Source organism: Poecilia reticulata, chromosome 19 (assembly GCF_904066995.2).
Source record: "Poecilia reticulata chromosome 19, P_reticulata-male-v2, whole genome shotgun sequence".
NCBI lineage: Eukaryota > Metazoa > Chordata > Actinopteri > Cyprinodontiformes > Poeciliidae > Poecilia > Poecilia reticulata.
Window position 1 is genome coordinate 5,732,365 of NC_088848.1, and position 24,975 is coordinate 5,757,339.

The window sequence follows — 24,975 nt, forward strand, 5'->3', positions numbered from 1 at the left end:
TGGTTAAGAAAAACGTCATTCTTTTGAGGGGGAAAACGAAAACCAACCAATGAACCAATTACTTAATTTATACAAAACCAAAGTAGTCACTGTGTGAGGAAAACTACTGCATTATGTTGAGTTTATTAGACTTCCACTATGGAGTGAGTCATTTTAAATTAAGATCGGGTCGAGTTGGTGATGGCTGCCCCCTGTTGGTCAGTTCTTTTTAGTCAAGCAAGCAGAATCCTTCCGACTGGTAACAAATCATTTATTATGCTAGACAGATGAAAACAAAACCGAGCCATGACAGCAGCAATTCGACTATTAGAATATTTACACTATCGCATCACACCTAGGACAAATGTGACCCTTTACAATGTAAACATGATACAAAGACATATTTGAATGCTAGAAAACAAGCTGAGTCTATCCACCGAAAGAGAACCCAAAAGAAACCTGCTTTCTGCAGGCAACCTGCAGCCTGCGTGCAAAATCAGATGTTCATTCACTGAACATTTCAAAACCAGTTTCCTTAGGCGAGCACCAAACAGAGCTGCTCACGCCGTGAACTGGAAAACTACAACCCCGACAGTCAATGTGGAAACAAAAGACAAACCATTTCCAATGATTGTCTTTGACATTAGTTCTCAAATAGATTTTCTTTTTAAAAAAAAAAACAAAAAACAAAATGAGGAGACGTCAGCTCACCTACTGCCTGATCTTTTCTGTCTTATGAAATAAAATACTGTGTGCAGACTGTTGCACCAAACGCGGCCGTCTTCGCTTTAGCCTCTGGATCATTTCCAGACTTATTCTGTGCAGAAAAATTATACATGATGATATTCACTATTCAGGACAAAAAAACCAAATATATATATATATATATAATTAAACAAATGAGGAAAACATTGTTTGGTTCAGTGATTCTGTGATTAAAACGAAAACAAATCCATCAAGAACAAAGTGGGAGGTTCAGGATTGCTTCTGCAGAGCAGCAGACACCACGAATGTCACCGATAACATCAACGCCAACGTCCGCCGGTTCGACAAGGTAAAGAACCGAAGGGCTCCTGCTCTCCCTCGCGTTCTCCGCCTGTGCGTGTTCATCTACACAGTTCAAGAAGGTGTGTTTGTGGCCAAGTGCGTTACTGAGAGAAAGCCTCGTCTTTCATCAGCATGCGGGGACTCTCCTGGTTTTCCATCCGCCGTCGAGGACCCATCATGCCTGTGCAGAAACAAAAAGCAAGGGGTCACTCCTAACACACACACTGTGAACTCTTAAGATTTCATCAATATGCACAAACTCTTTTCTAATACGGGATATTTGGAGTGGAAAAATAAATAAAGCAAAAAGACAAAACAGATCCTACATGGTCAGTCAGCTACAAAACCATATGAAAGGTTTACCCTTGTCCATACCCACAGGCCTTGAAGAGGCAATGTACGAGTCTTTGGGCGGCGCATGAGCTTCATTGTCTTGATTGGTTTTACTGGCTGTACCTGGGAAAAGGCGGATAAAAGGCATTTTGTTAAAACATTCTGCTGCAACACATTTTTCAGGTCAAAATGTCAGACCTCTGCAGAATCTAATGTTCATGTTTCTTTGCCCTTCTTAAGATATCAGACCAATGTAAGAAAAAAGGTGCAGATGTTTCTGCAGCGGTCAGAGGAAAATGTAGACTTTCAAGGAATGGACAGATGGAAAGATGGAGTGACTAACAGATGGATAGATAGATGGTTAATGGAATGGTAATAAGAAAGATGGATGGACGGACAAAAAATGACTGGAAAGAAGGAGAAATGGAAGAATGGACAGACATAAATGGATGGATGGATAAATAAGTGGACTGATGAATAGACTTAATATAACTTTTAGAGAATCAGAATAGAAAATATGATCTTGAAATCTTATTTCTTCCACACATGATTTCTATTTCCATTCTTAGCAAAATCTGAACAAAACAAAAAGTAAATGCTTTTCCACATAACAGGAAGGAACCCTGTTTTATTATTGCTATGTTCTACTTTTTATTTCCCATTTCATTTCATTTTGTCACAATAGGAACCTCCTTTACCTTTATTTTTACTCTCTATTTTATATTTGGGCATAAAAATCACACTTACAGGTTTCCATTTCCTAAGTTGTTAATAGTGTATAAATTCTGAAGCCTTCCATACAAACCGTTTCCATATCTTAAAGATATGTTCAAAATTTCACCTACAATCAATGATGCTTTCCTCAAAATATTAAACTCTAAATTAGTTTTTCCCCCCAATTATTTTTTATTGCTTTGTTTAGTCGTTTTCTGTTTTTAAAGGAAAATTTGATGTACTCTAATCACATGTGATTTCCTATTTTTACTGCAATCTACATTTTCAAACAGACCTGATGGAATTTCACATGAGTTATCTTTGTAAATAATAATAAAGATATGTTTACTTACTGCTTTTATGCTTGAATGATTTGGATCTTCTTGGTGAATTTGGATTCTGAGGAGCAAAAAATAAAAAAAGAAGAAAAAATAGAGCTACTATTTGGTTTGGGTTAAGAAGTCAGGACAAAAATTCTGAACACTTTCATGAATAAAACAGATGATAAAAATATATACGTATATTTAAGGGTAAAATAAAAGCACCTTATCCGACTTTCTTTTCTTTGCTGTAAAATAAAGAAACAGATAAGGAAAAACAGAAAATCTGCAGTGAATCAGTTTTTGAGGATCGTGAAGAAAGTCCAAAGCTTCACCTTTCTTTTCTGCCCCGTAGGACCAGTCGTTATCGTTGACGTCGTCGTTATCTTCTTGGTCACTCTCCGACTTGTTGTTGGTGTTGTTGCCAGTAACTATTCTGTAAAACGGCGAGACACGACAGCATTACTCATGAGAAATAACCCAAAACAGATTCCAGAAAGAAACCATGAAGCCAATTCTGATTGGGCGAACCAATCAGATTCACAGATGGAATCGGAGATAAACACAACGTGAACATCTGAGATGATGCTGGTCTGCACTTTGAACCTGCGGTTAGCTATGCGGCTGCTGTTGCGTCCCATCCCGAGGCATTTCTCCAGGTGCGGCGCGAAGCGAGACGCCGCAATGCTCCGGTTGCAGTTGGGACAAACACACTCTTTGTTTTTCCACTGGTTGTACACTTGGCCGAACACGTCCAGTCCAGGCTGGTCCACAATTTCTGGAAGGGATTCAAATCGAGAACCGTGAATAAAAAGCTGTCATTAAATCTCAAACTAAATACTTTAGGGAAAATTCTGCATTTAATCAGAGAACATTTAGTCAGTGAGGAAAAGAAAAATAATGTAGATTTTCAAAATTAATCACAGTTTTCACAATTTCTGGCAACAATAAATCTAAAACTCTTGAGTTGTAAACAATCAATTCCTAACATGGATCCTCGTTCAACCATGATTGTTCCTGTAGTTTTAAACAGTTTCATTATTGCTCTGACTTCAGATAATAGTAAATTATATAGATTGGGACACATCTGTATTACACGAGGGATATGTTTTCTCGTCATTCCTATTATAAACAACTGAGAAGAGAAATATTAATATTTTTACCCCAGATAAACAGAAAAGTATGGGTGCCAAAATAAATGTTTCTAGATACATTTCTAGTGAACAATTGTTCTTTAATGCAGCATTTCTTTACACTGAATAAATTATTTTAAATAAAACTTGGATTTTATTTATCAGCAGGAGATTATATTGGAGAACTGATTCATTTATTGTAGGGTTTTTAGACATCTTTAACAGAATCAACACAAGTTTGTATGCATCTGTGTATTAGTTATCATTATCCGCATGTACGCTTGTTTGACAAACTCAGATTTTGGTGTTTTGCTTTTATTCAGTGATGCAATATAATCTTTTTTGCAAGGTCAGACAGATTGTGCTCACCAAAGTCCCTCATGCTTTCTTGGTCCGTGTCATCCAGGAAGAAGTAGCCCTGCTTCACAGCCCGGTGGACCTCAAAGCAAAGACCCAGACATGCGTCCTCCACCAGGTCAGACAGGATGTCCTGAGCCATTGCCTGCCGGGGACGACATGCGGTACATTTCTGTGGCTTGGCTGAGGTGAAAAAGTCTTAAACCCTTCAAAATAAATTCTGTTTTTGCTTCTTTTTTTTTTTTTTCTAAAGCCCACTTGCAAGTTTGAGATTTAACCAAGTCAGACAAAAAATTACCTAACTACAAAAAAAACTAAAACATTTCTGATTCCATTAATTAAGGGTTAAACCATTTTTTAAACCAACTCTATGAAAACATTTGTTTCCATCTAGTGTCGCATACATTTTTCTGAATATGGTTAAGGTCTGAACTCTGGTGGAAATGAAGTCTCATGCTCAAGGAAACCGCTCAGTCACAATTTGAGCTCAACATCATCATCCTGGAATATCCCCGTTCATCAGGGAATTAGTATAATCAGGTAATCAGATGATCTCAAGATGCTGCTGAACTTGGACGTGACAAGTTGCAGCAGATAATAGTGCTTCCTCCACAGGCTGCTACAGTAGGCACAAAGCATGATGGGAGCATAAATTCATCTGCCTCTCTTCTTACCCTGAAGTCCCCGTCGCTCAGGAAGAGGGTAAATCTGGACCCATCAGTGCACATGACCTTCTTCCATCACTCTAGAGTTCAATCTTTTTGCTCCTTTGCAGGCTGAAGCATTTTCCTCCAGCTACCCTCGCTGACTCAACAACTTTTCAGTCTAAATTATTTGAGTTTTCTTCACATTGAGGTGTGAAAATACTCCTAGTTTCATTATTAAACATAATCCTAGCTTAGTTTTTCTTCGATTTGATCTCACCAAACTTTCCAGGGATCACTCAGGATTTTTTTTTTCTGACCACATTTCTTCTTCAAAGATGATGGTGACGATTCCCCTCTTTCGCTACAGTTTTTAACAAGTTGGACAGTTCTCAACACAATTTTAGTACTTTCCTTTAAGGTTTTCTCTGCTTGATGTCAGGGATTTTACTCTTCTTAATCAACCACAGGAGGCCTTTTCAAGATCCAACAAGAGACTTGCACTCCTTTGCTTTTTTCGGGGAGGGGGGGGGGGGTATAAGACAGTGTATAGTACCATAGTTTGGGTGGGTATTTCTTTTTAAATCATGAATGAAATCATCATTTGAAAATGTTACTTTTTGCATTTTCACAGGTTTGGTCTGATATTAAAACGTCTTTGATGACACCTGTTTACAACAATGCGTGTCTGCTTGTTGCTGCTTTCCACCATCATCACCACCACCGTACCTCCAGCTTGCTGTTGTCCAGGCTGGACACCGAAAGCTCCTCCATTTTCATTTGCCAGATCTACCAGATGAGCAGACGTTGCTGTGTTCATGCTGTAGCGCAGCAAGCATCGGCCAGAGCTGGGCTGCTGCAGGAGGGAAGCACAGTTAGCAGCACAGATGCCAGTCGGTCACCGAGAAAGGGATGCAGGTACTCACAACGGAGCAGAGGGCTGCTTCCCGCACTCACAGCCTGAGAACAAGCACACAGACACAAAACACGAAAAGGAAAGTCAGCGGAGTCCACAACACGGCGCGAGTCCTCGACACTTCCCAGCTGCCCCGAGCTTTGCCATTCAATGAAAGGAGCTTAGCTTGAAGCTGGAGGAAAACAAAGAGCGCGGCTATGAATAGGCTGGAGGTAGTGAAAATACCAGGAGGTAACGGGAGAGGCGGCGTCCTGCGTCAACAGCTAATATGGCTACAACACAGAAGATGTACACGAGCGGCTGCAATTATAACAGCGATAAAAATATATATATATATTTAATTGTTTCGCAGTTGGAGGAACATCCAACAGCAGCTAGGCTGCTCGTCCCTGAAGCCAGCACTGCTGCTGCTGCAGTGCGGCTGTGCGCCTCCCCGCTCCCTGGAAGAACCACCGGAAGCCAAAATTCCGGTTCTCAACCCCCAAATATCGCCTTCCCGGCGGGGAATATCGCAACCGCGGTCCCAGCAAAACCTTAATTGAGTTTATTTACCTATTTCGACAGGCATCCATCTTTACTAAGCGATCAGGCAGAAACAATCACACTCTGCACGAGTTCCACCGATGGCCTCCTGTGCCGCAGATTACCCGGCTGCTTTCACTTTGTTCGTCAATTCTGCTCATTTGAAACACCACCAGAAATAAAAAGCGATGCAACTAACAAAATTATTACTTTTCTTTCATTTACAAGATGAACTATTAAGCAGTTTAATGAAAAACCTAACTAAAATTATGCGTACTTTTATATGCACCCGTCTCAGGCAGAAGCAATCGATCTCCTCAGGAGTCACAGCTGAGCCTCTTGAGCTGCACTGATTCCCGGCGCATCCACCGTCTGTTGCCACTTTGATCAAATCCACCTTTTAACAATTTAATGACCATTGATTAATTTAATGCATTTTAATTACGACACACTTAAAAATATAGTTTATTTATAGAGAAATATAATAGCTCAACCACCTTCTGTCATGGAGATCGTTTTTAATATTAGAAAAAAAAAACATTTTGTAAAATTTCACTGAATACATTATAAGGTATTTGTTTATTTACAACATGTAGAAAAATATTTTTTAGGTGTGTTACAACATATGGAGGCAAATTATGTTAAAAATGGACTGCCACTAGATCTTTTTTATACCAATAAAAGCATAGTCTGTTTGCTTCAAACTATGAATCTCGGTGTATATTTTTCAGTTGTACTCAACTCTTTACTGACCCATGTACTGCAGTTTATTTATGAAACATAGCAATAAATTGATTTAAAGAAATAAAAACTCGACGAACCTCCTGAACTTAAGTGAACTACATTTACAATCCATTCACTCAATTAAAATTAAATACAAAATATCTGAAGTCACATTTATTGTAATTACAGGCAGAAAAATTTGAAAGTCACATCTAAATTGTAAAACACAAACACGAGTTGTATTATTGTATAATCTGCCAGATAAATTACCTCAATTTTTTTTCTCTAAACAGTTCTGTTTTGGTTTTTTAAAGAAAACTTCCACACCTCTTAAACAAAAACACTTAATTGGTCTTTAAAATATATAATTTGTCACTAAAATTACTTATATCTGTTCTATATTTTTTATTTAAAAAACCTACAAATCCCAAATTAATTTTTTGTTTTTCTTTAATTACTATATCACCCATGACATGAAATATACAAAGTGACAAAATTAACCTCAATTACACCCCCAATTCTCCTCTATGAATATGAATTTAAAACAGTTTACATCATTTTAACCAAGAGGTGAATTAAGTAAATTAAGCTCTTGAAAAATGTAAAATTATCGTTGCGTGAACGAGGAAATGACCGTTTCTATTCCACTGTAATTTTTCTTCTTACTCCCAGGAACTCACTCTAAAGCTACGAAAATATTCTTGATGTAGCTATAATAACTGGACAAGTAAACATTACTGAGAAGTATCTCTGCCACACAAAAGATGCAACTTTACAGGCAGCATTTCTTCAGCTCGGTTGATAAAGTGTTCATCTAAGTTTGCCTATAGCAGTGTATGAAGGTTCTGATTCTGTCCGTCAGCGATGCATCTCAAACATGTCCCAGTCCTCTCCACTCTCATCCTGTGGATCAGAAGATGATAGAATTGAATCAATTCATCTTTTATGACGCTCTAATAACTACAAAGTGACTCATTTAGAAAAAAAAAAAATCCAACAATTATTCCGAGTACATTCATCGTTTTCAACAGGAAGAACCATCGACATCACCTCATAACTGCTCCAAATATCATCTTCACTGCTGGTGTCAGTGATGTCTTCGTCCTCCGAGTCCTGAGAACCAAAAACAAACAGGAAGCAAAATTACAGCTCAGCGTGAGAAACCTCTTCCTTATCTCACAAGTCAAAAAACTGTCAAGAGAAAAGATCATTGGGTAGCGATCATGGATCATGGATGTGAATCAATATGTCCAAAGTCTCTCTCCCGGGCTTTGTAACCAGACAAAGATTTAAAGAGGAGCAGCAAAAGCAAATCAGGCGGATTAGCAGAGCGCTGATGGTGTCATCCAGGACATTTTAGAGTGGAAGATCGTCTCTGCTGGTCGAACATGGAGCGGTTAGCATTAAAATGACAGTCATAAAACAGAGGCTTCTTCAGATTTGTTGCAACACTGACTGCTGTCCTTCCTGCCCACGACTTCACCATTTGCAAAAACTTTTTCAATACAATTGGATGACTTGCGTTATGACACTTAATTTCCATTTTAGATTAAAAAAAAAAACATTGCTCAACTGGATTGAATGTGTTTTATTCATATAACTTACTGAAGGTTGACTCGGATGTAGCTCTTCTCTGTTGCACACCTGTTTTTGTTTGGCATTGAGGAACTGTAATTTCTGCAATGCAAGTTGGAACATGATTTCCAGAAAACCAACTTTGAAAACATTGGCAAATTTCAAAGTACTCACGCTGGGATGTTGTTTCAAATATTTCGTTTGCTCTTCTGTGGTCAGATTCTGCGCAGAGAATGGAAAATGGATAAATTTACCTCCCAGAACATTTGGAAAAACCCAAAACAAAGATGGACATTTGTAAACACCTTGAACCACTTTTGCAGGTCTTCTGAGTATTGCTTCATGTTTGAACGCATCTGTCCTTTGTAACGCTCCTTCTCCTTTGCAGGAAGCTTGTCCCAACATTTCGTAGATTTGGCTGAAGACTTCCCCTGATCTTTGGCAAAGTATGCCAATACAAATCTGAAAAACAGAAAAGCAGTGCAGAATTAGTCAAACTCAATCTTTTCAGGGAACATTTCGGAGGTTTTGGTCATACACTCACCGGCTGGGCATCTTGGGCTCACGGGGTGACATCCTCTGCACAAAGTAAAAAGTGTTTATGCGAAGTGAAGATCCGATATAATAGCAGCAAGTACAGAAGTATTCACACCTCAACTTCAATTTATTGGGATTTATTTTTGCAGTTTCAAAAAGTCAAACTCGTATCACATAAATCCATTACACGTGAAGTGAAATATTTCAAACTATTTCTGGTATTTTTTTGTGATTATTTAAACCTTATTTCTTAGGATTGCCTGTTTATAACATGAGTAACTGTGAAGTTTAAAACATTAAAATATCCATTAGCCAAGTGTTTGAGTTTATTAACAAGGAAAACTGTAAGATTTAATCTTACCAAAGGCTTTCCCTTCACGAATCCGATATCTTGTTCTTTAATGGTTTGTTGCTTCTCTGTCTCATCAAAGCGCTGAGGAACAAACAAACTGTCACACAACGTCTCTTCCTGTTAAATCTAGAAAAATCTCAACTTACATCCAAATATTTCTTTAGCTTGGCATTATACTCATTCTTCATCTAAAAATGACAATAAAAAATACTTTTAGGGTATTTTTAAGTCAAAACTACATGCTTTTTTTTGGTCCTATGTTGGTACCTTTAGACAGCGTGTGCAATACTCTTGCTTCTGTACTTTATTCAGTTCTCTCCAGTGTTTCCTCATTTTATTGAGCAAATCCGAACCTACTGAAGGTCTGTGTTCTGCAGCGTTCTCCTTCATGAACAGAAACAGACCATTTCTGAAAATACGCAAAGGGACAGAAAATTAGACAAACGGCAACAAAAAGTCTGTAAATAATGAGATTATAGTTCTAACCCAACAACGCAAAGTTTGGGGCCATTTTCAATGGGACCGAGTGAAGGTTTGTAAATATCAGAACACAATTATCAAACCTTCTGATGTTAAGCAGAATAATAATAGTAAAAATGCTCCCAGCAACTTCCTCAGCTGTCTATTGCAAGCTTTATGACTTTTAGTGTTCAGAGCCTTTTCAGTGTGAGAAAATAAGCTGGTAAAGAGACAGTTCAGTTCATTTTAAGAGGTGGTTAGACAAGTAAAAAAATCTGCAGTCAGAGCAATCTCAATTTGGTGAATCAAGGAGAGATTTTCAGCGCAGAGTCATGCAAACAGGAGTTATTTCTGCAAGTCTCATTAAACTGAATTTTAGACTTTTAAAGGCCTTTTCAGACAGTTTTTGGATCCACCCTTTATGAAAAGTAATAAGTCACTTAAATTATATTCACCTTAATATCTTAAGTTAAAACTGTAAACACATGATCAACAAAATAAACCACTTTAAAAGTTTCGCTTTTTCCTAACTAAAGTTTAAAAAGAAGGTGACAATAACAATCTCTTACCGAGGTGGCTTCGTAGGCAGGTCTGCATCTGTCTGACAGAGAAAATCAACAGATTTATACAAGAGGTCAAACATCTACAGTACCAAACGTTTCTCACCCAGCAAATTGTGCGAACAGCATGCTGAGACAAGACTTACAGCTGCAGAGAGTTTTGCCTTTTTAGATTTTCGAGGACAAGGTAGATTGTTGTCTTTACTGAAAAAGAGCACACACACAAAAAAAGTTAACAATATAAATTTAGATCAACCGCTTTGTTAAATCACGCCTGCATAGAGGGAGTTTTGTACCAAAGGTTGTCTGGCTTTCTCTTGTGCTCCACATGTCCACGGGCGTGCTTCTTTTTATCCTACAATAAAAAGTCAAATCTGTTAACTTTCAAGTCACTCTTATCAATGAGTATTTATTTATATATCCACTTCTCATAGACTACCCATCTTCTAGAAGCACATCGTACACAGTAATGATTTCAGGGATTTCACAATCTTGCATCTTGGGGTGCACTGATAAATTGTCCCCAATTTCCTTCATTGTGCATCATCAGCCTATACAAGTGAAACCTAAAACAACGGTCTGAAAAAATTCACCAACTGTCCCTTTTTGGTCTGCCAGGAGAAAAGAGTGAAAGACGGACCGACCCATTAGATCACGTCTGTATTCTTGTCGCAATAAGCTATTACTTAATTAAGCGCATCATAACTTAAAATGGGTTTCATCATTTTCATTCTGATTATTAATTTTGAAGAGAAATTGTTTACAGAATTTTCAACGTCCATTTTTTTGTGGTTTCAGTTGTGTGTGGTTTTCATTTCAGTTTCATTTATTGATTAGTTATGGTTTAGTTTGGATATTTAAATATATTTCAGTTCCAGTGTTAAATGTTCTTTGCAAAATTAAAGTTTATTGATCATTGGGAGGGGCATTATCAATAGATTACTTGAAAATGGTCTCAAAACAACAAAATTATCAATTACTGCAATAATTACTGGGACATTTTATCATCTAGCAAACACTTTTGAACCTGCGCATATACCCCACTGTTGCTAACTTAGCAAATGTATTGCTATATTTAGCAACTTTTCATATGATTTATAACAAAAAACAAAACCCCATTGCCCAAAATCCAAATTAGCAGGTTTTGTTAAAGATCAGTGATTGTCTAGAAAACTGCAATTGATGCACCGACACTTGGAACATTAATTAATGATTAATGATACACCAAGGAGGTCATTCAGCCTTTTGATTCAGGCGTGTTGGAGCAGAGATGCATCCAAAAGACCCGGGTTTAAACCACCTAGAAACAGCTATCACACAAAAATAAAACGTTAAGGTTCCGAAGGCAGTTTTATTTGGCTATAGATTTAAAGACAGCATAGGAATGAGCATTTGAAGTGAGTAACTAATAGATGATCTGAAGTGAAGTGAGATTTTAAATCAAAGTGTGACCAATCTCTTATCGAAAGCCTTTCCTTGTAACTTCAGGCCAATTTATTTACTTTTTTTTTTTTTTTTTTTAAGCATAAAAACAACAGATGCTGACCGGTGCTGTACAAAAGCAAGAAATCAACAATTAGAACAGAAACATTTTATTCAAAAGTAGGGTTAAAACAAAAATACAATTAGACTCCATGTAGGTACATATTAGGGATCTACCTTGTTTTCGTGAAGGAAAGTCTTGGAAACGGTCTCTTCAGCTTCGGCAATGAGATCCGACAGGCTCCGAAATGTGCGCAACTAAGCAACAAATTTATTACATTTTCCACAAAAGTTTCCACATTTTGTCACAATGCAACCTCAATCTGCAAAGATTTCTATTGGGATTTTGTATGATAAACCAACAAAGTAGTGTAAATTTATTAAGCGATGGGAAAAATAAATATTTCTCCGCCTGTCAGTAATTCAATCTCAGCTGTTCTAAGACGACATCAGTGAACAAACAGCACCATAAAAACCAAGCAACACAGCAATAAGGGAGAAGTTTAGAGGAGAGCTCACCTTTTCCGTCATCTTTTGCCACTGGTCGTGGCATTCCTTAGCAGAATAGGGAGGGAATGCTGTTTTATCCCAGTTTACAGACAATACTGCAATCTGACAACTCGTCGTTTTCTCACTTTCTGGGGTGTTGCTCCTAATACGCTCAACAAGCTTCAGGAGGTTTGCAACGGTCCATCCTGTAGGTACAGCACATTTGCTCAGAACATACTCACTTAACCTCAATTTACCAGCAGCAAGTTTTCGTTAGGTCAGTAATTATACTAACCAGATTCTGCACCGTCCATTTTACTTGTACTCATTTTTTTTTAACCAAAACGTCTTTCCTTTTCAAGACTTTTAAGTGTGTCGAAGTAACATGCAGTAGTTAAAACACGTAACTGAGAAGCAAGCTTTAAAATTAGATTATCATATCAACCTAAAACTGCTTTTTAGAAAGCTGTAGCCAAACACATGTTCGTCAGTTTTGAAACATTCGCGAAAGTCCTTTGCTAATGGGCGGAACCCTAGAAAGGAAGTCCAGAGGAGAAACGTCACTCGAGCAGCGGAAACACCAGCCAATAAGATGTGCCCGTGTTTAAAACAACAGATGGAAGAAGAGTGCAGCTTGAAGAATGTCCGGTACTCGCCCCCTACTGGCCCGGAGCGCAAACACAGTTTCATATTTTAAAATAAATATTTATAGGTTGTTATAGTCTAAATAAAACTGAAACTTCATAACTTAAATACATATATCTTGTCTAATTATTTACATTTTTCAATAGTTCATTTGCAACTGTTAAATTATAAGCATGCAGAATTATTTCGGTATTCCCTGGACTCTGCATCCATTTCTCAATAACTTAGTTTTCTTGCCTTATAGAAATATATTTTGTATGACTGTTAGTTCTTTTTTCCATGATTGTTTTTCCAATGTGTATCTGTATGATGCCACTTGCCTGTCACTTTGTCACCAATCAGAGGGTAGCATCCAAATTCAATAAAGTAGAATATGAGTTCAGATTAAGCTAATTTGTCAATTTAATAGCACATTTTAAAACGTTAAAGCTGGTATTAAACACTTTTCATAACTCCAAATTTCTGTTACTCTGATCATTTAATTTCATTAGCTGAAAGTCAAGATAATAAAAAAAAAACCCAAGATAAACATTTTATTTTCTTTTATTGGCACATATTTCCTGGCTCATAAAGCAGCAACAAACAAATCTGTTAAGAGAGGAACATCTAAAAATAGAAAAAAAAATTATGCTTCATTAAAGCTACCTCTTTAACTTTATGGAATTCAAATAAAAAAACATTTTCCTTATGAATTGCATGAAAATATGCAAGCATTCTTATGTCCAGCAGTAGGTAACACATTGTAAGCAAAGTTCAAGCCAAAGATTTCTGTGTGGCATCGTTTAGATTTTTTTTTTCAGTGCATGAACTTCAGCTCTGCATCTGCCCCCCTGCAGAAAGTGAACACAGCTCCGCCTCTCAGCACTCAGGATGGACCACCGTAAACCTCCTGGGGGGCGTTTTCTTCCTGGCATCCATCACAGAAACCAGTTGGTTGAGGTTCCTCCATCTGGACTCGTCATCAATGATACGCCTTGAACACGTTGCCATCCTTTTTCGCTCTCAACCTGACGATGAAAACCTGATGATTAACAAACTGATGCGCAATGTCAACAATATTTACATTCAATCCTTTAAGACGACTAGAATGAATTCCATTTGCTGAAGGCCAAAATGGGAACGAATTTTAGAGTTCTTTTTTGTTATCGTCTTTCAATGACAAATTTACCCAGCTGATGATGCCGTGGCTTTTGAATCTTTTGTCATTTAAAACAGTGAAGGTCCACTAGTGGGGGGATTTGAAAGCAACACCTACAACACTGCATACTTGTGTGACATCACAGGAAAATCAAAAAGATCAATGAAGACATCAGGAGGAGTGACTGGTTCCTCCTTACATTTCAACTTCCTGTTCCCTGCTGGTGCATATATTTGCTGAAAGAAAAATATTCAAGCAGTCTTCAATGTCCAGGAAGGAGGCAGGTTCTCTGACCAGTGATTAATGTGTTTCAGTAAAAAATAGGAAAGAAAAAAAGTACTTTACACACATCGGCTGTAACGCCTCTCGGAGAAGAAGAAGCCATTACTCCAAAAACAAGGTTTTCACAATTGTTTTTGTGATTATTTTTTTTTGCAATCAAAATGACTGCAAAAATTTTGCGGCGCTAATTTGGAAAGGAATTATGTACAATTATAAATGTGACTTTTTGTTACTCGAAATAACCTAAAAACCCAATGTTTGTTGTTTTTTTTTTCAGAAAATTTCCAATTAGCTAAAAATTATACATTAGCACAAAATAAATATTCTGAGATCTGTTTATTTTTGGAAATTTCCACAATCACAGAATTGATTGATTCAATTCGTGATCGAGTTGTGATTGAATTCAGTGGGGGGATTTGAAAGCAACACCTAAAACACTGCATACTTGTGTGACATCACAGGAAAATCAAAAAGATCAATGAAGACATCAGGAGTGACCAGTTCCTCCTTACGTTTCAACTTCCTGTTCCCTGTTGGTGCATATATTTGCAAAATAGAAGTACTTTGATTTAGCACCCAATAAATATTCTGAGATCTGTTTATTTTTGTAAAAAATAATATGAAGGTACTGCTTAAGAGACAAGAACCTGATTATTGGAGACCTGTTGTCTGGTCTAATGAAATTAAATTTGAAGTATTTGGTCATAATCGGCAGGTAAAAAAGTTAGAAAGCTATTACAAGCCATGTCAAATGGCCTCATAGAAAATTACCATTTATTGTGAGATGCTTGTGGAAAATGTGATATTTTAGGTCATACAGTTCAAAATTGAACTCTACCAATTTTGAGGCATTTAGCAAACAGAAATAATTTGGAGAAAACTGTCTGACCTAGAAGTTTGAAAGTTTAATCTGATTTAATGTCAGAACGGAGAGAAACAAATTTACAACCTTGCACTTGTTCTCGTTGCTACTTTCGTTGTACTCGTCGTCTCATCCTGTGTGCCAAAAACAAACAAAAACTGAACATGCATTCATTGTTTATCTGTGTATTCCAGTCATCCATTTTTATTTTCATAAGATTTACCAATTGCTGCCAAATACATTTTGGATCAGCTTATTGTTTCTGTGCATTAAAACGTTGAAGGTGTGAGCATATTTTAGAAGCAAATCAAACCTGTGTCACTATTTTTATATTTATACTTACTGAAGATGGTTTAAGAGGCTCCCTTGTGACGTCTATATATTTCTGGAGAAAAATAATCTTCTGTAAAACAGAATGTGATACGATTAGGAACTTTCTTTCAGGCTTCTTGAAATAAAAATTAAAAAAATACAGTAAAGGGACTTGCATCTGGTTTTTTCCTCAAGTATTCCCTCTGCTCTTCTCGACTCAGCGTCTACTCAAATAATGCAGAACAATTTTAACTCCCAGCCAAAATGTCAAACACTCGGGTTAAAATGAATGACTGGATGAATACCTGGAACCACTCTTGGAGCTCTTCTGCGTATTTTCTCGTATTTTCCTCAATTATTTCAGCGTATTGATTCCTCTCTGTGTCTGAGAGCCTGTGCCACTCTTCCGTGGCCTTTTCAGAACGCTCTTCCATTGACATAGATTTCTCGGCACGTTTCAACATATCCAAGTGAAAATATATAAACGCAGATCTGAAGAAAAAAAAAAAAGCAACATTTTCAGGTTGGATTTTGAAATTTTTTTTTATATCTTTGAGGATATTTTGGTTACACGATGTGGGGAAAAGAATTTCCTCCTTACAAATATTTTTTTTTCCTATTTCTACTCTCAATTACACTTAAATGTTTCAGATAATCAAAAAAAATAAAGAGTCAAACATAACCTGTGTACAGAAAAGAGGTTCATTTTAAATGTCGATTTTGATTGAAATTTTTTTTTTAACTTTATTTCCTAAACCTAATAAGTTGATGTGTCACCCTTAGAGGCAGAATCAAGATGCATTTAACAATAAGCCTTTTATATCCTTAATTATGAGAATCTTTTTTTTGTTTTTTTTTTGAAGAAATTCATGAGGGGACAATTTTTTTAACACTTTATATACTCACTGGGCGGGCATCTTTGGCTCACCAGGGTGCATCTTGTGTCGATCCTACATTGAAATAAACAACAAATTTTAGAGGAAATTCCCAGAATGAGGCCTTGAAATTAGGCGCTTGTCTCTTTAAGAAGCTCCTTCTGGTTCCGCCACTGCACCTTCAGCATGTCATCACAACAGCATTTATCTGTTACACTGTTAAACATGTTTTTGGAGAGCAGCACTGAGAAACAGTTCAAATAATGAGTTCTGCAGATGTGCAGTTCCACCAGGTGTTTGCCAATTGCTGCTGCCGCTAGTCTGGGGAGGAGCTTAGTGGGGAAGGCGCTCTGAACTGTGTTTTTAGGTACAAGTTTATGTGAATAAAGTCAACAAGAGAGAATTAAACCCCAGGAAAACCCCAGGTTGCAAATTAAATAATAAGCTAATTGCAATTAGCATATTATAATTGTATTTTACGACAAAACCATTTAATAAAAGTCAATTAACACATGCCGAGTCCTTAAACTTAATTCAGAAAGCTTTGGTGGTGAAATGTGAACATAAATTAATTCAGATTTAAACCTGAACAGATCAGAACTTTGAAGTATTTCTCATCAGAGGTGAACTTGCACAACACTGATCACAAGAGGCAGGGAGAACTCTACGGCAAGCCATTTTGGTCTTTAATTGGGCACTTTCCCCTGGCATCTCCTGAACACCGTTAAAAGTGCCACATGGCGTTTATTAGCGCCACTACATGTTTAATAAATGCCAACAAACGTTTAATAGGAACATTCAAACATTAAAGCACCACAAGGTGTTAATTAAACATCTGGTAGCACTTAAGTAACTCCGCCCAACTGTTTTGATAGCCAGTAGCTTTGAATTGCAAGTTCAGATGTTCAACCATGAAAAGAAAAAAAAAAAGAAGGAAAAGAAAGTATGCACACACACAATGTTGGTCGGTAAGTTAAACATGAATTATTAAGAGCTCAAGAAGAACATCACCGTCAGCTTTTTGATGCGCCTCAGAAACAGTTGCTGGGTTTGAATGTCGTCACTTCAACACCATTGAGCTCACAGCTGCACCCACCACATCTGTGTGCTTCAAACATCCCAGAAAAAGTAGAAAATTAAAGCTTACCAAAGTCTTCTTTGGTATTATGATTCCCTTTTCCTTGATGAGCTGCTGCATCTCCTCCTCATCTAACCCCTGAAAAACATAAAACGAAGCGAAAACAAGTGACTGTTTCCGTGACGACAAAGCAGATCTTACAAGTTAAGCTGCAGAAATGCTTAGGGAGTTAAACATACCCCCCTTAAAAAGTAAATACATATTGCAGTTGAAAACTCTCAACCTTACTTACATCCAGATATGGTATCAACTTGGCTTCGTATTCTCTCTTCATCTGAAATGACAAACTGTGCTTAACAGACTTGAGGTAAAAAAATTTGTTTTCTTGTTGGACAATCTGTTAATACCTCTGCACAGCGTTTATTGTACTCCTGTTTCTCATTTTCACTCAGTTTCTTCCAGCGTTTACTCATAATCTGTATAAAACTCGCTCCATGTAAAGGCACTCCTCGTCTGCCTCTTGCAGAGTTTTCTAAGATGAACAGATCAAAACCATGCCTGAAAATACAGAAAAACAAAACAAAACATAATGACCAAATTGTAAAATCTAAAAAAAAAAAAAACTAATAATAAATAAATAAATAAATCCAACTCTAAGGTGATAAGGACTCAAAATATCTAATCCAGGTTTGAATTTGATAAGGTTTTTTCTAGGGCTGTAGTGATGCAATAATCTCACGATACTATACACGATATTCTGCTCACGATACGATATATATTGCGATATTCAGCAAACAATACAATTCAATACACTTTTGTGATTTTCTGAAAGATTTTAGAGGGACAGAGTGATTTTGGTGACATTTTCTGACTGTTATAGAGTTGGATTGAATTAATTTAACTGAAAACTGATTAAAAGCACCAACTACACAATATGTGGCTCTGGTTGGACACAGACTTAAAAGTCGACAGCTGGACAAAATGAATCAAAGTAGTGGTGAGAAAACATGTTTCTTTTAATTGAAACAGTACAAACTGTAGTTTCCATGCATTTGTAAAGTAAATAAAGTACACCAAGTACCTGCTCTGAATAGTTTGATACCTTTTTAACCTTGACACTTAACATCTGAAGGAATCACTCTAAGCCTGATGACCTAATCACTCTCCCTGCGAAGCAAGCAGTGAGTGAGCAAGGTGACAGATGGATGTTACGATACTTGCGGATGAATATCGATTTTTTTTCTAGGAAAGAAAATATCGATATATATCGCAAAATTGATATTACACAGCCCTAGTTTTTTCCTACCTTCGTTATGCTAAAAAGGCTTTACTTCTTTGTGTTGCAGAGAAAATAATGACCGTTCCTTAGAGGTGGGAAGAGCAACCAAAAGTATACTCAAGCTGAAGTATAAAGTATTAAAATGAAAAATACTCAAGTAAAATTTAAAAACTATTTGGTAAAAAAAAAAAAGAAAAGAAAAGCATACCCAAGTACTGAGTGACTGTGTGCAAAGATATGTGCAACTTCTAGTATTTTCAAGAATAAAATAAATTATAAAGAGAAATTATTACAAGATAAATTCAAGAAAAAAACATTTCCAAATAAAATTTATCACAACCTAAACCTTCTAACTTTAGCTATAGAGGGTTTTTCATATAGTGAATTCATGTAGATCACTACAGATGTTCTGAATTGTTGTTTTTTTTTTTTGCATGATTGTATACTAATTAAATGTGACTGCAATTAATTGTCAATGGGTCAATTTTAAAGTTGTTGAGCAATGGGAGTTGAAAAGAAAGAAGAAATAAATTCTGCTGTAAACTCAAAGATGTATTTCAATGTTCACTTCCTGAAAACATTTTTGCTTTGGAACTGCTTCTTAAACCTATTAAAAGATAAATATGTTACAACAAAGGCAGTTTACTTGTAATAAAATGAAAGAACAAAGAGGTGGACAGTGAGTATGACTTACCCAGGTGGATTCTGAGGAAAATCTTCGTATTCACAGCCACCTACCTTCAAATTAATATAAAAAAGTAACATATGCTTAACCACTAACAATGATTCTACACATTTTTCAACACAAAATATTATTTTTATTTTCTTAACATTTTATTTTTTATTTCTAACATACAAAAACTCTTAAACTAGAACCCATAAAGTCCAATTTATTCTTCCTTCAGCCTGGTTTTCCTGCCTGATAAATTTTTTTTCCGCAGTTTTTCTTTTCTTTAAACAAATATGATGATATCCTAATTGCAAAGAAATGTAGATAAAATTAAATTAAAAAAAGGTACAAGTAAACAACTTCATAAACTGATAAAAAAAAAAAATTTTTAAGGATTAATACTTTTGTCAAAAAATAATTCAAGGCAACTAACACAACTTAAATAATCAATGTGTCTTGCCGTCTGAATTTTTTTTTTAAAAAGCAGTTTAATTTTTCTTCTTTTTAGTATAATAGGGGATAATTTCCAAAAGCAACATTTTTTCCATACCATCTTTTCCACTAGAAAAATAGATAAAATAGATTTAGAATGTGATAAAAGTAGTTTTTTTGAGAATGTAGGAACCTTGAACCGATATTTACTGTTAAAGTAGAACAGAGTAGGACAGTTTAAACCTGCTAACAGCAGCATTTCCCGAGAAAGAGAAAATTCACTCACATATTCAAGGGAGACCCTTTTCTTTTTCTTTTTTTTCTTCTTCATACGAACATGCAGGTTGTTCTCTTTGCTGAACGACAGAAGAATTTGCTTTACATCAAGTTTAGACCGGCAATTTTGCCAAATCAAATGTGAATACCAAAGTTGCTTTTCTACCAAAATTTCTGCATCTTTCTGGAGTATTCCTCAAACGCAAGTCTGTACTTCTTTGCATATTCAGCCTAAAGAGGGGGGAGGTGGAAGAAGTTAAATGTCAGTTCTTTGAGATATTAAGTACTGTTTTACAAACAGGCTCACTACAGACAACCTACTTTCGTTTTGTCTGAGAGTTTTTCATACTCCTCGGAAAAGGCCTTTATCATCAACACCACGTTCGCCCCTTTATTTTTCCTCGCCCACCTGGACATACACCTCCTAATATAAGCCTTTTTTGGGGGATCAGGTGGCTTTGGGATGTCGGGGTGAATCTGCAAGAAAAATAAACCACACATTTACAAAAACAAGGACGTGTCATCATCCATTTATACTAAATACAGTGGGGAAAATAAGTATTTAGTCAGTCACCAATTGTGCAAGTTCTCCCACTTAAAAAGATGAGAGAGGCCTGTAATTGACATCATAGGTAGACCTCAACTATGAGAGACAAAATGTGAAAAAAAATTTGAGAAAATCATTTTGTCTGAATTTTAAAGAATTTATTTGCAAATAATGGTGGAAAATAAGTATTTGGTCAATAACAAAAGTTCATCTCAATACTTTGTTGTATATCCTTTGTTGGCAATGACAGAGGTCAAACGTTTTCTGTAAGTCTTCACAAGGTTCTCACACACTGTTGCTGGTATGTTGGCCCATTCCTCCATGCAGATCTCCTCTAGAGCAGTGATGTTTTGGGGCTGTCGGCGGGCAACACGGACTTTCAACTCCCTCCAAAGGTTTTCGATGGGGTTGAGATCGGGAGACTGGCTAGGCCACTCCAGGACTTTGAAATGTTTCTTACGAAGCCACTCCTTTGTTGCCCTGGCAGTGTGCTTGGGATCATTGTCATGCTGAAAGACCCAGCCACGTTTCATCTTCATTGCCCTTGCTGATGGAAGGAGGTTTGCACCCAAAATCTCACAATACATGGCCCCATTCATTCTTTCATGTACACGGATCAGTCGTCCTGGTCCCTTTGAAGAGAAACAGCCCCAAAGCATGATGTTGCCACCCCCATGCTTCACAGTTGGTATGGTGTTCTTTGGATGCAACTCCGCATTCACTTTCCTCCAAACACGACGAGTTGTGTTTTTACCAAATAGTTCTACTTTGGTTTCATCTGACCATATGACATTCTCCCAATACTCTTCTGGATCATCCAAATGCTCTCTAGCAAACTTCAGACGTGCCTGGATATGGACTGGCTTAAGCAGGGGGACACGTCTGGCACTGCAAGATCTGAGTCCCTGGCGTCGTAGTGTGTTGCTGATGGTAGCCTTTGTAACATTGGTCCCAGCTCTCTGCAGGTCATTCGCTAGATCCCCCCTTGTGGTTCTGGGATTTTTCCTCACCGTTCTTGTGATCATTCTGACCCCATGGGCTGAGATCTTGCGTGGAGCCCCAGATCGAGGGAGATTAGTAGTGGTCTTGTAGGTCTTCCATTTTCTGATTATTGCTCCCACAGTAGATTTCTTCACACCAAGCTGCTTGCCTATTGCAGATTCAGTCTTCCCAGCCTGGTGCAGGTCTACAATTCGGTTTCGGGTGTCCTCCGACAGCTCTTTCGTCTTCACCATAGTGGAGTTTGGAGTGTGACTGTTTGAGGCTGTGGGCAGGTGTCTTTTATACTGTTAACGACTTCAAACTGGTGCCATTAATACAGGTAATGAGTGGGGGAAAGAGGAGCCTCTTAAAAAAGAAGTTACAGGTCTGTGACAGCCAGAAATCTTGCTTGTTTGTAGGTGACCAAATACTTATTTTCCACCATTATTTGCAAATAAATTCTTTAAAATTCAGACAAAATGATTTTCTCAAATTTTTTTTCACATTTTGTCTCTCATAGATGAGGTCTACTACCTATGATGTCAATTACAGGCCTCTCTCATCTTTTTAAGTGGGAGAACTTGCACAATTGGTGACTGACTAAATACTTATTTTCCCCACTGTAGTACCAAACTGCAATAACAGCCACACGAGTTTGAAGGTTGACCACTTACATTTTTGTCACAGAAGGGGTTTGAAAGCAAATCTTGAGCTTCATCAAGGAGCTCAGGAAGGGTGCGATATCTGCGCATCTGAGGAACAACAATAGAGAGGATCACATAAGCCACATTCAAATTTTTAGCAGCACAATGTCACATTTTGCTTATTTTACACAGCTTTTCTGCTCTTCAATAAAAGGAAGTTTCACTGTTTGTGGGGAATTTAGACTAATTTATCTTGCCGCTAGTTCAGTCTGAAATATTTCCACTTCATACAGGTAAATATAACAAAATAACAATACAGATGTGCTTAATCTATGCATCTGATGAATGAATCCAACATTTAGACAACAGTAAAGAGAACAACAACTAAAAACATAAATATTTTTCCATATTGTCCTACTTTTTCTATATATATCCAAATCCTACAGTACTTTAATCAAATTTTTGACTATTTCAGGTTGTGAAGGAATCACCACCATAGATGGATGGTGATTGATAGATGGAATCACCATCCATACTACTAACATTTAGTAGTTAGTACTACTAAATGTTAGTAGTTAGTACTAACATTTAGTACTAACTACTAATGTAGTTAGTACTACTAATGTAGTTAGTACATTTAGTTAGTACTAAATGTACTAACTAAATGTAGTTAGTACATTTAGTAGTTAGTACTACTAAATGTTAGTAGTACATTTAGTAATTTAAGTAATTAGTACTTGGTAAATGTACTAACATTTAGTACTACTAAATGTTAGTACACTTAACTAGTTACCACTAGTTAAATGTAGTAACTAAAGTTACTACATTTAGTTACTACTAAATGTAGTAACATTTAGTAGTAACTAAATGCTACTACTAACATTTAGTAGTTAGTACTACTAACATTTAGTAGTTAGTACTACTAAATGTTAGTAGTACTAACTACTAACATTTACTCAATTAGATTATGTTGAGTAACTTTCTTTGAAAAAAAAATGTCCTTTTAGGATTATTTTTTACAACGCTTTACTTTTTACTTTTGAGTAATTTTATTATGAATTATCGCTACTGTTACTCGAGTAAAATTTCTGGACTCTCCACCCACTGAATAAAAAAGAAAACATGTTTTCACCAGACACAGACAGACACACACCTGCAGTTCCTGTTAAAGTTTCATAAGAAATTGATTTGGGAAAAAATATATATTGTTGTTGCTTATATAAATTATTGTCATTTTGTTCCTTAAATACCACTTTAATTCCACTTTATATTTTGGTCTGTCTGATTACGCAATTTTAAAATATTAAATAATTGATAATTTGATCAGTTACTAAGTACCCGAGAAGAATATTTACCAAATACCTTTTTTACTCTTCTTTAAGTAATTTCTTGGATGGCTACTTTTTACTTTTATTTCAGCAAAAATATGTTGAAGTAGTGCTACTCTTTTGTGAGTCAAATTTTTGGGTCCTCTATGATCACAACACTACATTTTGTGCATAAAATCCGATCAACATTTAAAGCTTTAGCACACTGCTCACCGTGCACATCAAGCCCTTCCATTTCTCCTGGCATTCACTTGCAGAAAACGGGGGGAATGCAACTTTATCCCAGTCTACATCTTTCAATCCTTTTTTATAAGGCTTCGTTTTGTCATCCTTTGGGAGGGTGTCTTTCAGAGAAGCAAGGAGCTTCTGGAAGTTTTCCTGCGTCCATCTTGTAGCTTCAGCCCCTTTACACAAAAGACGGTTGAATAATCTGCTAAAATCCTGTAGATATCTGAGGCAGCAGCAGAAAAAAAAAGTTTTAATTAGCCGTACTCACCAGATCCACCAGCTTCAATTACTGCTTCATTCATTTTAAAATTAAACCGAAAAACGTTCAAAATGTGAGAAGCATAACTGAACGATTCTCACTTTTTTACACTCTATTGCCGGTTATCGGCAGAAAACCAGCAGTGAATTAACAACTGTCTAATCGTTCATTCAAACTATTAGAAAAAGAACAACCTGAAACGCATCTAAAATCTGTAGATGCCACATGGCGTGTGTTTCTGTTTTAATACAACTTTTTTCTTCTTCTCCTGCTGCTGCTTCTTCTTCTTTGTATGGCGGTTGGCAAGCAACGTATTGGTGAGCATTACCGCCATCTACTGGAGTGGCGTGTGGATACGTTAATACAACTTCCGTATGAACTTCAAAAAAGGCGGAACCTTACAGAGGAAACAGCCAATCAGCAACGAGACGATAGAAACGTTGCTAAGCAACGGAGAAAGACATTAACCCTGGAAAACCCAGTCACAAAAAATTTATGACAAAGATCAACTTTTTAGATGGTTTTGAAGGAGTAGCAAGATTAGAGATAAAAAATATGATATTTTCAGATTTGTTTTGTCTTCATAAGATTTTTTGAAAATGTAATAGTAAATTTAAAATAAAAAACTTTTTTGTTTAAAATAGAGATGCAATATGACAAAACTGGGTCATACGGGGTTAAATGACCATGTTGTGTTTAAAGTTACAGAATCTGCGTTCACCAGTTATTAGAAAAAAACATTAAAGTTTTTTTTTGTTTTGTTTTTTTTAAATCAACTCCTTTTTATTCTTGCGAAAGTTTCACATCCACAAATGTTAAGCACTCAAAACCTATTTTGTATACATTTTGTACTTTGTAAAAAGGAAGTTAAAATTTATCTGGAGGCCTAATCTGCCTTATCTACCTTATATCTGGAAAAACATAAATTGCTCTGAATTTAATGTATTACTCTATTAGATCTGACTTAAATGACAATTTTTCTTTCCAGTAAGTGACA

General features: G+C 36.5%; 2 protein-coding genes across 10 annotated transcripts; both read right to left on the bottom strand.

Annotated features, from left to right (window-relative positions):
* Positions 1-233: 233 nt before the first annotated feature.
* On the bottom strand, positions 234-6,127 carry atxn7l3b (ataxin 7 like 3b). 5 transcript variants are annotated; one of them, XM_081600407.1, is made up of 10 exons: positions 5,996-6,126; positions 5,454-5,487; positions 5,257-5,383; positions 3,896-4,028; positions 3,000-3,171; positions 2,729-2,829; positions 2,619-2,641; positions 2,427-2,472; positions 1,390-1,482; positions 234-1,207 (listed from the first exon to the last, which is right to left on the bottom strand). In XM_081600407.1, the coding sequence occupies exons 3-10, from the start codon at positions 5,305-5,307 to the stop codon at positions 1,128-1,130; spliced, it is 699 nt and encodes a 232-aa protein (XP_081456533.1). In that variant the 5' UTR covers positions 5,308-5,383; positions 5,454-5,487; positions 5,996-6,126; the 3' UTR covers positions 234-1,127. The 5 variants fall into 5 exon arrangements, with proteins under 5 accessions (XP_081456533.1, XP_017166462.1, XP_017166461.1 ...); XM_017310973.2 differs by having other exon boundaries at positions 1,406-1,482; positions 5,257-5,487; positions 5,996-6,127; XM_017310972.2 differs by having other exon boundaries at positions 1,402-1,482; positions 5,257-5,487.
* A 720-nt stretch (positions 6,128-6,847) lies between these two features.
* On the bottom strand, positions 6,848-24,313 carry LOC103481343 (upstream-binding factor 1-like protein 1). 5 transcript variants are annotated; one of them, XR_014085007.1, is made up of 18 exons: positions 24,173-24,313; positions 23,705-23,942; positions 22,194-22,271; positions 20,313-20,468; positions 20,158-20,222; positions 20,002-20,071; positions 19,308-19,351; positions 17,742-17,892; positions 17,627-17,668; positions 17,404-17,472; positions 16,288-16,331; positions 15,687-15,873; positions 15,558-15,605; positions 15,413-15,472; positions 15,157-15,203; positions 12,438-13,794; positions 12,173-12,348; positions 11,830-11,911 (listed from the first exon to the last, which is right to left on the bottom strand). XR_014085007.1 is itself a non-coding variant. In XM_008436747.3 (15 exons), the coding sequence occupies exons 1-15, from the start codon at positions 12,469-12,471 to the stop codon at positions 7,547-7,549; spliced, it is 1,116 nt and encodes a 371-aa protein (XP_008434969.2). In that variant the 5' UTR covers positions 12,472-12,773; the 3' UTR covers positions 6,848-7,546. The 5 variants fall into 5 exon arrangements, 3 of the variants coding, with proteins under 3 accessions (XP_008434969.2, XP_008434970.2, XP_017166458.2); XR_014085008.1 differs by having other exon boundaries at positions 23,705-23,895; positions 23,988-24,309; XM_008436747.3 differs by lacking the exons at positions 15,157-15,203; positions 15,413-15,472; positions 15,558-15,605; ... (10 more) ...; positions 23,705-23,942; positions 24,173-24,313 and adding exons at positions 6,848-7,591; positions 7,739-7,801; positions 8,294-8,365; ... (7 more) ...; positions 10,318-10,375; positions 10,468-10,526 and having other exon boundaries at positions 11,831-11,911; positions 12,438-12,773.
* Between the last annotated feature and the right edge of the window lie 662 nt (positions 24,314-24,975).

What these genes read in the sequence shown, in the direction of transcription:
- atxn7l3b (XM_081600407.1), bottom strand. Translation starts at nt 5,307, where the DNA reads ATGAAAATGGAGGAGCTTTCGGTGTCCAGCCTGGACAACAGCAAGCTG. An exon ending in TGGACAACAGCAAGCTGGAG is followed by an intron (nt 4,029 to 5,256) that starts GTACGGTGGTGG and finishes CGTCCCCGGCAG; the next exon opens with GCAATGGCTCAGGACATCCT. An exon ending in ATCATTCAAGCATAAAAGCA is followed by an intron (nt 1,483 to 2,426) that starts GTAAGTAAACAT and finishes GCCTTTTCCCAG; the next exon opens with GTACAGCCAGTAAAACCAAT.
- LOC103481343 (XM_008436747.3), bottom strand. Translation starts at nt 12,471, where the DNA reads ATGAGTACAAGTAAAATGGACGGTGCAGAATCTG. An exon ending in CTTTCCTTCACGAAAACAAG is followed by an intron (nt 10,527 to 11,830) that starts GTAGATCCCTAA and finishes TTTTTATTGTAG; the next exon opens with GATAAAAAGAAGCACGCCCG. An exon ending in AGCTAAAGAAATATTTGGAT is followed by an intron (nt 9,234 to 9,298) that starts GTAAGTTGAGAT and finishes TTTGTTCCTCAG; the next exon opens with CGCTTTGATGAGACAGAGAA.